The sequence below is a fragment of the Solanum dulcamara genome, chromosome 4, assembly GCF_947179165.1.
Source record: "Solanum dulcamara chromosome 4, daSolDulc1.2, whole genome shotgun sequence".
In the NCBI taxonomy this organism is placed as follows: domain Eukaryota; kingdom Viridiplantae; phylum Streptophyta; class Magnoliopsida; order Solanales; family Solanaceae; genus Solanum; species Solanum dulcamara.
The window spans coordinates 38,746,954-38,761,952 of NC_077240.1; the positions used below are offsets into that span (position 1 = coordinate 38,746,954).

Genomic DNA, 14,999 nt, shown 5'->3' on the forward strand with positions numbered 1-14,999 from the left:
TGATTACATCATCTGGAAGTTGTTCTCTTAACTCGATTATTTTGCACAAGTAATTTTGAGAAAGTCAAATTGGAGTTGACAATAAACGCACATGTGATTATCATATAGATGCATCTATTTCACATATCACATGACAGGTGAACTGGCCTATATTCACCTTTTATACTTTTCAGAATTAGGAAGTTCAGTCCCAACATTAGTTGATCCAATCAACTTATCATGAGAACAAACAACACTTTTTGATGAATTTTTTATTTCTTCGATATATGTCTAATAAGTAAATTCCAAGTTTACCATGACATGTGTATTTTGCTTTAGTAAATTTCAGATTTACTACTCCAAAAATAAATCTCAGATTTATTTCTTCTTAATTAATCTACCTCTTCTGGAGGTGAGTCGTGATCCCATCACGATAAGATGCACATTTGTATTTATAAGATTTATTGAATACTATCACATTCATTTCAGAGAATGGATATGTATTTTTGGCATATATCAAACATTCTCATTCTTCATCAATGTAACACAATTATCTGAGCATATCAAATTATGCTAGCTTAGTACCTCATTACACATTCATGTGTATGTATTATTCAACCACTTGTTTTCTTTCAAACATATTATGCACAACTACCACATTCACTTTGAGAATGAAACAAATTTAGTGGGACATGTTTCATGACTTTTCATCAAAAGCACATAATTTTGCTTGAATTATCATTATATTATTATTATGATGCGTTAGGACTTAAACCCAATGTCTTATCTATATAAAATATATGAGGCCATAAATCGATGTGACTTGAACCCAACATCTTATTATCATGGCGCACCGAAACTTTAACCTGATATCTTATCCTATTGATGTGATAAGACTTATTCTCAAACCTTTATGAATATATACCAATTCTAATGGTGATAAACATAGACAAATTTATAAAATATAATACACCTTCTATAATGTAAAGTTAACAGATAATTTAAAGCATGAACAATATTTGCACAATATTAACAAAAAATATTTAGTAAGACAAAGTGCATACTGAATAATAATTATGTCTGACAAGGTTAGATCTGAACAATAATCTCCTCAATAATTAATGTTGCCCTTAATTCAAATAGAAAGCATGTAGAACAAAGAATAAGAGTACTTCATATATACAAAGACAATAGAACTTGATGCCAAAAGAACATGTGATGGATAAATATATCATGGTAATACTCTGCAATCATATGAAGTCTAATAGTCTTTTTAGATTACCACGGTAATACTAGAAGTACCGTCTCTCTCTCACACACACATATATACACACACACATAATTACAATATATGAGAAAATAATACAATAATTGCAATAAGTCTTTGAACATTACACTGTAGAGAAATTTGTGCCCATATAGTGTATAATTTGTTTATTTTTAATTAATGACAGTCCAACATGATTCCAAGAATCATGGACCATTGGTTCATTAACATACAAATCCAAAACAAATCATTTAATAAAAAGTTTCAATCACAGTCGCAATAGAGTTCACAACCATTATCAACAAATGCTCTACCCAAGATAGTTTTTACTTAGACAAAAATAATTCTTTTCTTAATCACATATTAAGAGAAAGTAAGGAAAAGGACTCTTGGTGCAATTATGTTTCAATTATTATAATTCAAAATCCACACTTTAATTTGACAATCAAGTTTAATGAAACACTCTAACAGTAAACTAAAATTATTGTTGAGTGTTTGCCCTGACTTTTCTAGTATAATTAGGTTTTTCTTTTTCTGAAAGAAAAACACAATGTCTTCATATTTGGCTAGTCCTTTTTCTTATAGGAAAAGGTTTATGATTCTATAAATAGAAGCGTATTCCTTCTAACTTGGGATCATTCACAATGTAGTCCTAGAAGCTTTGAGAGTTTTGTCTAGGGGGAGAAACGGTGAGACACAAGTGTTGCGTTAGCACTTGTGTGAACCTCTTTTTATTTTGAGTGAATTGTGTGAGGTTATTTCTCTCGATTATTTGTACTCTCATATTTATAGTGGATTGCTCATCTCCTCTTGTGGATGTAGGTCAGTTGACTGAACCACATTAAATGTTTGTGTCTCTTTTGATATATTTTTCGTTTGTCTTCTTATTCATGATCATTCGAAGTTTGCTTTGCTAGCTTCCGCATGACACCTAATTATTTTTGTTCCTAACAATTACTTCATGGCAATTAGATGTAGCCGCCAGTTCTCAATTAAGAAGAAAAGCACGCATAATTACATATACGTATATTATATATTATCTATTTGAATGTAAGTGTGGCTCATGATGCTAATTATTAGAAAAGAGTACATATGAGAAGCATTCAAGTAACATACTTCTAACATGAGTTATAAACAACAAACACAAACACATAATATATATCAAGAACATGTGGGTAGAAACTAACATATTAGTGATGTCGAGAACAGAGAAAATCCCTTTCATTAGCCATGTACCTCCGTAGTAAGTTTAAGAACCGACATAAGAAACTAAGAAAATAATTTCTACCTTAAGAACGTTATGTAGAGGATGAAAGATATTGAGCGGCTTTATATTATTGCCCTATTGTGATTAACCTATTATTGTTATGTATGGATGTATCTATCCAAGTGAGACCCACCCACTTGGATAGTTGGGCAAGTTAGGCAACAAATTGACTCTTTGTGATGCCTATATAATATGCACATTCTGTGCAAATGAATGTGAGAATACATACAGAAAAACACACACAACTCCTCTCTTTTCCTCTTTCCCTCATTATCTCTCTTGTTATTATTTTCTTATTCTTAAATTATTAATCTAGTCTATTTTACAACAAGTTATCAGCACGAGGCTCCGGCTAATTTTTCAAGGTAATAAAATTGGTAAGAGTTTTATTTAATTTTATTTTTATAAAATGACAAATATTTCTAAAATTGAATTTACTGCTCTTGATATCTCTGGAAAAGGCTACTCATCATGGGCACTTGATGCCGAAATTCATTTAGAATCAATGGGTCTGGCAGACACCATTAAAGATGACATTATGGCATCCAATCAAGATCGTGCTAAAGCCATGATATTTCTCCGTCACCATCTTGACGAGGGGCTAAAATTACAATATCTCACATTAAAAGACCCCCTTAAATTGTGGAAAAAATTAAAAGAAAGATATGACCACCTGAAGTTGGTCATGCTTCCACAAGCTCGTCATGATTGGCTAAATTTGAGATTAATGGATTTCAAAAATATAACTGAATATAATTCTGCTCTATTTAGAATTATAGCTTAGTTAAATTTATGCGGAGAAGAGATCACTGAGCAGGATAAACTGGAAAAAACATACTCCACATTTCCACCCGCGAATATGCTCCTGCAGCAGCAATATTGCAAAAAAGAATTTAAAAAATATTCTGAATTACTTTCTCACCTTCTTATTGCTGAAAGACATATTGAACTATTAATGAAAAATCATGATAGTCGGCCAGTTGGTTCTTTGCCACTCCCTGAAGTGAATCAGATAAATTCTAACCAACGAGAAAGAGGCCATGGCCCCAGTCGTGGTCGTGGTCGTAGTCAAAGAAGAAATTTTAATCATGATGCTCGACTGACACCGAGAAATAACCAGCAATATAAAAGGCAGGGTAAAAAGCCAGAAGCTTTACCGAAGAATAATTCAGAAACAATATGTCATAGATGTGGAGGTGTGGGGTACTGGTCGCGGATTTGTCGGTCATCAAAATGCCTTGTTCAGCTATATCAGGCATCTCTGAAAAGGGAAGAAAATAATCCAGAGACGAATTTTATCTCTGAAGATAATATTGAGCCCATGCATTTGGATGTAGCTGATTTCTTTAATTTTCTGGACGAAAATATGAATATTGATAAAACTAATAATATGTAAATATATTTCTTTTTATCTGTATTAAATATGATGTTTGTATTTTCCTAGTCAATGTAAATAAATAAAATTTATGTAATATACCATGTGTTAATATGTATTTTATTTCTTATTAAAGAAAATATGGAAATGCCTCAAATCTTATTTGGATCAATGATAAATCAAGAGGATATTTGTGTAATTGATAGTGGAACAACTCATGCTATTTTTAAAGACGAGAAATATTTTTCCAATTTACTTAGAAGAAAAGCTAATGTTAATACAATATCTGGTAATTCAAAAATCATAGAAGGCTCCGGAAGAGCTACTATAATTCTGCCTAAAGGAACAAAAATTGTTATAGAAGATGCATTATTCTATTCTAAATCTCCTAGAAACTTATTAAGTTTTAAAGATATTCGCAGAAATGGATATCATATTGAGACACTAAATGAAATGAATACTGAATATCTTGGCATTACCAAGAGTGTCTCAGGCCATAAATATATTTTGGAAAAATTATCAACTTTGTCATCTGGCCTATATTATGCAAAAATTAGTGCAATTGAAGCAAATATGATCGTAAACCAGAAGTTTACTGATCCAAATATATTTGTGCTATGACATGATCAAATAGGTCATCCTGGATCAATAATGATGAGATGAATTCTTGAAAATTCAACTGGACATCCGTTAAAGAACCAGAAGATTCTTACAAATGATGAATTTTCATGTGCTGCTTGTTATCAATGCAAATTAATTGCCAGACCATCGACCCTGAAGGTTGGCATCGAATCTCCTGGCTTTTTAGAGCGTATACATGGAGATATATGTGGACCTATTCATCCATCTAGTGGATTGTTTAAATATTTTATGATCCTAATAGATGCATCATCTAGATGGTCTCATGTGTGCCTGTTATCATCTCGCAACCTGGCGTTTGCGAAGTTGTTAGCACAAATAATAAGATTGAGAGCGCAATTCCCAGATTATCCAATTAAGGTCATTCGCCTTGATAATACTGGAGAATTTACATCCCAAGCATTTAATGATTATTGCTTATCAATTGGGATAAAAATTGAACATTCTGTTGCTCATGTTCATACTCAAAATGGCCTTGCAGAGTCATTTATAAAGCGCCTACAATTGATAGCAAGACCTCTACTAATGAAAACAAAATTGCCAATTACTGTTTGAGGTCATGCTATTTTACATGCAGCAGCACTTGTATGTCTCAGACCGACACATTATAATAAATACTCTCCATCGCAATTAGTATTTGGTCATGAACCAAATATAGCCCATTTAAGAATTTTTGGTTGTGCGGTATATGTGCCTGTAGCACCACCACAACGTACAAAAATAGACCCTCAACAAAGGTTGGGCATATATGTTGGGTTTGACTCACCCTCCATAATTCGATACCTTAAACCGTTGACTGGAGTTTTATTCACTGCTCGATTTGCCGATTGTCGGTTTGATGAAACAATTTTCCCTCCATTAGGGGGAGAGAAAAAGGAACCCGAAAAAGAAAAAGAAATTGCGTGAAAAGTTTCATCACTATCACATTTTGATCCACGTACCCACACATGTGAACAGGAAGTCCAGAAGATTATCCACTTACAAAAAATAGCAAATCAAATGCCAAATGCATTTACTGATTTGAAACGGATAACTAAGTCACATATCCCTGCAGTGAATGTACCTATCCGGATTGATGTCCCAAAAGGACCATCTACAAGTATCATATCTTCTGAATCCCAAACACGCCAGAAGTGTGGTAGACCGCTGGGTTCAAAGGATAAAAATCCTAGAAAGAGAAGCGTGAGAAATAATAAAGATGATACTACAATAAAACCTCCTGAAGAAAGTCAAGATTTGAGTAATCCTGATATTCCTGAAGAAATTAGTGAACCCGAGACTCAAGTGAATGAAGAACTTTCAATAAGTTCTTTCGGTGATGAGATAAAATTAGATCGGTCTAAAATTACGGTTGATAATGTTTTTGCATATAATGTTGTACTTAACCTCATGCAAGATAGTGAAGGTCTTGAGCCTAAATCCATCAAAGAATGTCAACGTAGATGTGATTGGCCAGAATGGCAAAGGGCAATTCAATCAGAATTAGACTCACTTGCTAAACGTGAGGTTTTTGGACCTGTAGTCCAAATCCCTAAAGGTGTAAAACCAGTTGGCTATAAATGAGTTTTTGTTAGAAAACAAAATGAGAGAAATGAAATTGTAAGATATAAGACATGCCTTGTTGCACAAGGATTCTCTCAAAGACCCGGAGTCAACTATGAAGAAACATATTCACCGGTTATGGATGGAATAACATTTCGATATCTCATCAGTTTAGCTGTACATAAAAATCTTGAAATACACCTAATGGATGTGGTTACAACTTACCTTTATGGTTCACTTGATAATGAAATTTACATGAAAATCCTAGAAGGATTAAAATTGCCTGAAGTATTTAAAAAGTCTCGAGAAGTATACTCAATAAAACTCCAAAGATCATTATATGGTCTGAAACAATCAGGGCGCATATGGTATAATCACCTCAGTGAGTACTTGATAAATGAAGGCTATATAAATGATGTCATTTGTCCATGTGTTTTTATTAAGAAAATGGAATCAGAGTTTGTGATACTCGCCATTTATGTTGATGACATAAATCTCATTGGAACCCCTGAAGAGGTCCAAAAGGCGATTGAATATCTAAAGAAAGAATTTGAAATGAAAGATCTCAGAAAGACAAAACTTTGTCTAGGCCTGCAAATTGAACATTTAGTAAACGGAGTTTTTGTCCATCAATCTGCCTACACTGAAAAGATCTTAAAAAGATTCTACATGGACAAAGCACATCCATTAAGTACTCCAATGATTGTTCGATCACTTGAAGTGGAAAAGGATCCATTTCGACCTCCAGAAGAGGGTGAAGAAATTCTTGATCCTGAAGTACCATATCTCAGTGCTATTGGTGCACTTATGTACCTTGCTAATGCAACTAGGCCTGATATAACATTCTCTGTCAATTTATTGGCAAGGTATAGTTCATCCCCAACGCGAAGGCATTAGAACGGTATCAAACATATTTTGCGATACCTGAAAGGTACTATTGATATGGGTTTGTTTTATACTAACAAAGGTTGCGCAGACCTTATTGGTTATGCAGATGCAGGTTATTTATTAGACCCACATAAAGCTCAATCTCAAACAGGCTATCTATTTACACACGGAGGAACTGCTATATCATGGCGATCTACAAAACAGTCCATTGTTGCTACTTCTTCAAATCATGCTGAAATAATAGCAATTCATGAAGCAAGTAGAGAATGTGTGTAGTTGAGATCGATGATACAGTTCATCAAAGAAAGATGTGGTCTAGAAAATGATGTTAAAGTACCCACAATTATATTCGAAGACAATGTCGCGTACATAGCTCAATTGAAGGGTGGCTTCATAAAAGGAGATAGAACGAAACATATTTCACCAAAATTATTCTTCACACATGATCTACAGAAGAATGGTGATATTGATATACAATAAGTTCGTTCAAGTGATAATCTTGCAGATTTATTCACAAAGGCATTACCAACATCAACCTTTGAGAAACTAAGATATAAGATTGGAATGTGTCGTCTCCAAAATATCAAATGAAGTTTTCATCAGGGGGAGTAAAATACGTGCTGCACTCTTTTTTCCTTAACCAAGGTTTTGTCCCACTGGGTTTTCCTGGTAAGGTTTTTGATGAGGTAGCATTCAAGGCGTATTACCATATGTGTGTACTCTTTTTCCTTCACTAGGCTTTTTCCTACTGGGTTTTTCCTAAGTAAGGTTTTAACGAGGCACAATATCTATGGAGGCACATTACACGTGGACATCCAAGGGGGAGTGTTATGTATGGATATATCTATCCAAGTGGGACCCACCCACTTGGATAGTTGGGCAAGTTAGGCAATAAATTGACTCTTTGTGATGCCTATATAATATGCACATTCTGTGCAAATGAATGTGAGAATACATACAGAAAAACACGCACAACTCCTCTCTTTTCCTCTTTCCCTCATTATCTCTCTTGTTATTATTTTCTCCTTCTTAAATTATTAATCTAGTCTATTTTACAACAATTATATACTAGTTGTAGCAGAACTCTATTTGTATTTATTGTTGTACTTATCTTTTCTATAGATATATGTTATAACTTCTCCTTATAAATACAAGAATAAAGAATGAGCAAGCCTCACAATTCACCCTTCACTTTATCTCTTTCATCTTGGTATCAAGAGCCCTAAACGATCTTTTTCATGGGGCCAGAAAGTTTCTCATCTCAAATCGCCCCCTCTGCTCAAATCACCTTGAATCGTTCTTCTCTTGGCCTTCCAACTCCCCCTCCAACAATTTTCAATATCAAAGGTTTTGTTCCTATCCAATTGACATACGTCAACTATCTTACCTCTAAGAAAGTTTTTCTCACAGTTCTTAAAATTCACAACCTTCTTTCCTTCGTAGATGGAATCGTACCATGTCCACCACCCGAGCACGCTGATTTTAGGCTATGGATTCAATGTGATTCTATTGCATTAAGTTGGATTAGTGCAACCCTTTTTTCAGCGGTTCTTAACACACTTTTGAACTATGCTTGTGAGACATCTAAACTATCTTCAACAACTTCACTTTATTGCCTGCTCTTTTCCGGCAATTCGTAAACCTGTAATTGATAATGATTTTGTCACTCAAGCTTTGCAAGGATTATCTCCATCCTATCGAACCTTTGTTTCTAGATTAAATGCTACTGTCACGCTTCCTTCCTTCCCTATATTATGATCACTTCTTCTAACTGAAGAAGCCCACATTAATGCATGTACTTTTGAAGAGTCAAATTCTTAAACTACTTTGCTAGCGTCCACTCAAGGGAAGAATACTTTTAATTTGTCTCCATCTGTTAATGGAAATCAATCCGCAAAAGGACACTCCAATGGATAAGGCCGTGGTAGAAATAACAAAGGTTAGTATGGTAGAGTTCGAGGTTATCACAACTCTTCATGGTCTGATTTCCAACATCAATCTCGACCTCTTTCCCCTAGTATTGGTATTTTGGTTAAAGCCTTTTTTTTTTAGAAAATGAGATTTTTCTAGATAGTCTTTAGTCTAATAGTTCTCTTTTGAATATTATGTTTAGTTTGTAAAGGAAAGGTAGTCCTTGTTTTATGGAATATGTTTTGTAAGAAAGTCAATAGTGATTGGATACGTATATACTCTACTTACTTTTGAAAAACTTATATAGCTATATGTGTCTAAGCCTTTGGTAATATGGCATATGAATGAAAAGAAGTTCAGTTGAACCTTATTTTTTTTTACAAGTTTAAAAATCTAACAGTGGTATCAAGAGCCCTTCTTCTTGAGGGATCTGTGAAGGCAAGAAAGTTAAGGTTTCTCCAGTTCTTCTAAGGTGAGAGCTGAGCAGCAGTAACATGGCATCCAACAACTTCTTGGGTGCAGGCTCTCCTATGTTTACAAGAGAAAATTATCACATATGGGAGCTAAAGATGAAGGCTTATCTCAAAGATCTCAGTCTAAAAAAAAGGGAAGCCCGGTGCACTTAAGCTCCCGCTATGCGCAGGGTCCGGGGAAGGGCCCGACCACAAGGGTCTGTTGTACGCAGCCTTACCTTGCATTTCTGCAAGAGGCTGTTTCCAAGGCTTGAACCCGTGACCTCAAAGCTCTCAGTCTATGGGAAATAATAGAAAGTGAAGATGATCCTCCTCCACTTGGACCAAATCCAACAGTTGCACAAATGAAGATTTATGAAGATGCGAAGTCAAGGAAACCAAAGGCTATCACATGTCTTCATTCAGCACTTTTAGATGTGATTTTCACAAGAATAATGACTTGTGAAACACCTAAAGAAGCATGGGAGAAGCTAAAAGAGGAGTTCGATGGAAGTGATAGAGTGAAGGCTGTCAAACTCTTAACTCTCAAAAGAGAATTTGAGATGTTAAGGATGAAAAAAGGAGATACTGTGAAAGAGTATTCTTCCAAACTTGTGGAAATTGTAAACAAAATAAGTTTGTTTGGTGAAACCTTTCCAGATTCAAAGGTGGTGGAGAAGATGATGATAAGCTTACCAGGAAGGTTCGAGTCCAAGATTTCAGTAATAGAGGAATCTTGTGATTTGAAGACTTTATCGGTTGCAGAACTGATCAGCAAGTTGCAAACCCAAGAACAAAGATCAAGTATAAGAGATGGAGAAGTAGCAGAAGTGGCATTTCAGGCATAATATAAAAGGGAAGCAGCCTGTGAAGGACAATAGAAGGATGGAAGGAGATAAAGTAGGAAAGGGAAAACCATGGAAAGAATCTTCAAAGAAAGGGAAGTTTCCACCTTGCAACCACTGTAAAAGAACCAATCATCAAGAGAAGGACTGTTGGTTCAAAGGAAAGCCATCCATTCAGTGTAGATTCTGTAAAAAGATGGTTCATATTGAGAAAAATTGCAGGTTCAAGCAGAATCAGCCACAACAACATCATGCACAACAGGCAAATTTTATTGAAGAGTCAGAAAAGGAAGAACAAAGCTTGTTTATGGCTTCTCACGAAGAAAACACAAGCAACAAATCCTCATGGTTCATATACAGTGGATGCACGAGTCATATGTCACAAAATGAGCTCTTGTTTCACACACTTGACAAGTCGTTCAAAGCTAAAGTTAGGATGGGAAATGGTGAAATAGTGGATGCACATGGAAAGGGTTCAGTTGCCTTTCAAACTACACAAGGTACAAAGTTTATACATGATGTGTTGTATGTTCCTTGTTTAGCATGTAACTTGTTAAGTGTGGCTCAAATGATGTCGAAAGGTTGTTCCTTATTTTTTAAGGGCAAACATTGTTTGGTTTTTGACTCTAAAGATAGTTTGATTGTTAAAGTAGAAATGGTGGATAAATCTTTTCCTTTAGATGAGAAGTTTGATAGTGCAAATTTTGCAAGTATGAGTCATGGTTGTGGCACAAAAGATATGGGCATTTTAACTATGCTACTTTAAAGTCTATGTATGAGAAAGACTTGACTAAAGAGTTATCTGAGATCTCACTGTCTAAAGAAGTTTGTGAGGCATGTCAGATGGGTAAGGTACACAGAAAATCATTTCCTAAAAGTGCTACCTAGAGGGCAACTGTAAAGCTTGAATTAGTTCACACTGATGTGTGTGGACCTATGCAGACATCATCTTTAGGACAAAATAAATATTTTGTTCTCTTTATTGATGACTTAACAAGGATGACTTGGGTGTATTTTTTGAGTAACAAGTCCCAAGTATTTTTAGTTTTTAAGAACTTTAAAGCTTTTGTTGAAAGACAAAGTGGTTGTAAGCTGAAGTCTTTGAGATCGGACAATGGTGGTGAATACACTTCAAATGAGTTCAATAAGTATTGTGAAGAAATGGGGATTGATCATAAGTTGACAGTAAGTTATTCACCCGAACAAAATGGAGTCTCGGAGAGGAAGAACAGGACTGTTGTTGAAATGGCTAGATGTTTGTTGCTTGAAAAGAAACTACCACAAAGCTTTTGGGCAGAAGCTGTTTATACTTCAGTATATCTGTTAAATAGGTTGCCAACTAAAGTTGTGGATAAAAAAACTCCTATTGAGGCTTGGAGTGGAACAAAACCATCTGCCAAGCACTTAAAAATCTTTGGTTCGATTTGCTATTCTCTTGTTCCTTTAGTCAAAAGAAGAAAACTTGAACCAAAAGGTGAATTGGGGATCTTTATTGGTTATTCATCGCAAGCTAAAGGTTATAGAGTTTTCAACTTGAAAACAAAAAGTATTTCCATCAGAAGAGATGTTGTAGTAGATGAGCATGCTTTGGAACTGGGACAAGGAGCAAATTGAGAAAGATAATGCAAATTTTTAGAACTTGCGTTCGCTGCCTGAAATCCAATCATTTGGCTCTGAAAAGTTGGAAAAAGATGAAGAATCAGATGGGGAATCCTCACTTGATTCGCCCATTTTGAAAACAAAGTTCCTTTCTGAGATATATGAAAGATATAATATTGCAATCTCATAACCAGATAGCTATCAAGAAGCATCACGACATGAAGGTTGGATTGAAGCTATGAAGGAGGAGATTGGTATGATAGAGAAGAATGACACTTGGAAGCTAGTTGATAAACCCAAAGACAGAAATGTAATAGGGGTAAAATGGGTTTATCAAACCAAACTTAATCCAGATGGTTCAGTTTATAAATACAAGGCAAGGCTTGTTGTGAAAGGTTATGCGCAAGTTGCAGGTCTAGATTATGGAGACACATTTGCACCAGTTGCACGACGTGATATAATAAGGCTTCTATTTGCTTTGGCAGCTCAATCAAATTGGAAGTTGTATCATTTGGATGTGAAATCAGCATTCTTAAATGGACAGCTGCAGGAGGAGATTTATATCGACCAACCAGAAGGATTTCAAGTTGCAGGAATGGAGGATAAAAGCTACAAGCTACATAAGGCATTGTATGGATTAAAGCAAGCTCCTCGATCCTGGTACACTAAGATTGATTCTCATCTTATTTATTGTGGCTTCAAGAGAAGTGAAAATGAAGCTACTTTATATGTGAAGAAGGCTAAAGGAGGAGATGTGCTTTTGGTGTCACTCTATATTGATGATCTTCTGTTAACAGGTAGCAATGAATTACTTTCCGGGAATGGAGACCAAGGTTGAAATGTCAGATTTGGGTGAAATGAATTACTTTCCGGGAATGGAGATTCGTCAAGCTACAGATGGAATCTTTATTTCACAGAGAAAATATGCATGGGATATTCTTAAAAGATTCAAGATGGAGAGATGCAAGCCTTTATCGACCCCACTAGTTCACAATGAGAAGATTTCAAAGTTTGAAGGAGGTGATAGGGCTGATCCTGTATTTTATAGAAGTCTAATAGGCAGTTTGCTGTATTTGACAGCAACAAGACCTGATCTCATGTTCGCAGCAAGTCTTCTGTCGATATTTATGCAAGCTCCGAGTTAAGTTCATCTTGGTGTCGCTAAGCGTACGTTGAGGTATATCAAGGGAACTGCTGATTTTGGTATTTGGTTTAAAAAGGAAGAGCAAGGGAAATTGATGGGTTATTCAGATAGTGATTGGGCAGGAAGCATTGATGATATGAAAAGTACTTATGGATATGCTTTTACACTTGGTTCAGGCATGTTCTCATGGAATTCGAAGAAGCAAGAGGTGGTAGCTCAATCTTCTGCAGAAGCTGAATACATCGCAGCTGCTGATGCAACTAATCAAGCTCTATGGTTAAGAAAGATTCTATGTGATCTGGAGCAAAATGACATTGAAGCTACTGTCATTAAGGTTGACAACAAGTCAGCAATATCTATGGCCAAAAATCTAGTGCAACATGGTCGTAGCAAGCATATAAATGTGAAGTTTCACTCTATCAGGCAAGCAGAGAAGGATGGTGAAGTTAAACTTGTTCATTGCAGTTCAGATAAGCAGATTGCAGACATCATGATCAAGGCTCTTCCTAAGGGGAAATTTGAAGTTCTAAGGGCTAAGCTGGGAGTATCCTAGAAAAATCTCAACGAGGAGTGTTAGAAAATGAGATTTTTCTAGATAGTCTTTAGTCTAATAGTTCTCTTTTGAATATTATGTTTAGTTTGTAAAGGAAAGGTAGTCCTTGTTTTATGGAATATGTTTTGTAAGAAAGTCAATAGTGGTTGGATAGGTATGGACTCTACTTACTTTTGAAAAACTTATATAGCTATATGTGTCTAAGCCTTTTGTAATATGGCATATGAATGAAAAGAAGTTCAGTTGAACCTTATTTTTTCTTTATAAGTTTAAAAATCTAACATTTTTCTCCTACTAGACAACGTTAAATTTGTTTTCACTATAATCACATTGTGTTGGAGTGTAGAAACAGGTTCAATCATTCCTTTATGGCTAACAATATTCCTTAATCATTTTCTGCCATGAATTTGGAGGAGGTTCAACCAATAGTTTGGTACCCAGATTCTGGGGCATCTGCGCACATGATTCATGATCCTTCCAATCTTACTGCTCACACTCCTTATTCTGGTTCTTCTCAAGTCATGGTTGGAGATGGTACTTTTCTGTCTATTAAATCTATTGGTTCATTTACTCTTCCAACGACTTCTAAGCCTCTTCTCTTAAAGAAAGTTTTATATGTTCCTTCCCTTGCTATAAATCTACTTTCTATTCAATGCTTATGTGCTGATAATAATTTTTATATTCACTTTACTGACTCTGGGTTTATTGTCAAGGACATGAAGACCGGAACAATATTGCTTCGCTGTAACAGTTATGGGTCTCTCTATCCTTTACATGTCGCTCCTCCAACTTTGGTCTCTTTGCTAAAATTTTGCATGCTTCTCTTTGGTACCAACTCCTTGGACATCCTGGCCGAGAGTCTCTTAGCTCTTTAGTTGTTAGAAAATTAATTAGTAGTACTTCTTCTATTAGCGATAATTCGTGTAATGTTTGTCATTTAGAAAAACAAACTCGAATGTCTTTTCTGTTATCAAGTACTAATGCAAGTTCTCTATTCGTTTTAATTCATTCAAATGTATAGCATGTTCCTATTGTCTCAAATTCTGGTTATCGTTATTACATTTTATTTCTTGATGATTACACCAAATTTTCTTGAGTTTACTTGATGCGTGAAAAATCTGAATCCTTTGACAAATTCAAAGAATTTTATACAATGGTTAAAAATGTTGTTCACACCTCTATTTCTTATTTCTAGTCTGATGGAGGTGGTGAATACGTCAACAACAATTTTAGTTCATTCTTCAAATAAAATGGAATATTCCATCGTCTTTCTTGTACTCACACATCTGCTCAAAATGGTAGGGCCGAGCGAAAACACAGACACATTGTCAATGTCCTAAGTTGTCTTATTTTTTCAAGCATCTATGTCTTTTAAGTTTTGGGCTAATGCTTGTTTGTATGTTGTCTCCCTTATTAATGTTACTCCCCTTCCAGTGTGTAATATACTCAATAATAACCAAGGGAAACACTAGTATTGCAATCACTAAAAGAAATTACAAGAGGTTAACAACTGATATGAAAGAACAAATAAGAAGAAG

The 14,999-nt window shown here is 35.1% G+C and overlaps 1 protein-coding gene across 1 annotated transcript; it reads left to right on the forward strand.

Moving 5' to 3' along the window:
* The first annotated feature begins 10,205 nt into the window (after positions 1–10,205).
* On the forward strand, positions 10,206–11,779 carry LOC129884204 (uncharacterized). Its single transcript, XM_055958543.1, has 3 exons — positions 10,206–10,665; positions 10,798–10,875; positions 11,211–11,779. The coding sequence occupies exons 1-3, from the start codon at positions 10,206–10,208 to the stop codon at positions 11,777–11,779; spliced, it is 1,107 nt and encodes a 368-aa protein (XP_055814518.1).
* The last annotated feature ends 3,220 nt before the right edge of the window (positions 11,780–14,999 follow it).

Bases quoted from the DNA above. Each gene is read 5' to 3' on its own strand.
- LOC129884204 (XM_055958543.1), top strand. From the start codon at position 10,206: ATGGAAGGAGATAAAGTAGGAAAGGGAAAACCATGGAAAGAATCTTCA. The intron at 10,666-10,797 runs GTACAAAGTTTA...TTGACTCTAAAG, and splicing joins TGCCTTTCAAACTACACAAG to ATAGTTTGATTGTTAAAGTA. The intron at 10,876-11,210 runs GTATGAGTCATG...AAGTATTTTTAG, and splicing joins TGATAGTGCAAATTTTGCAA to TTTTTAAGAACTTTAAAGCT.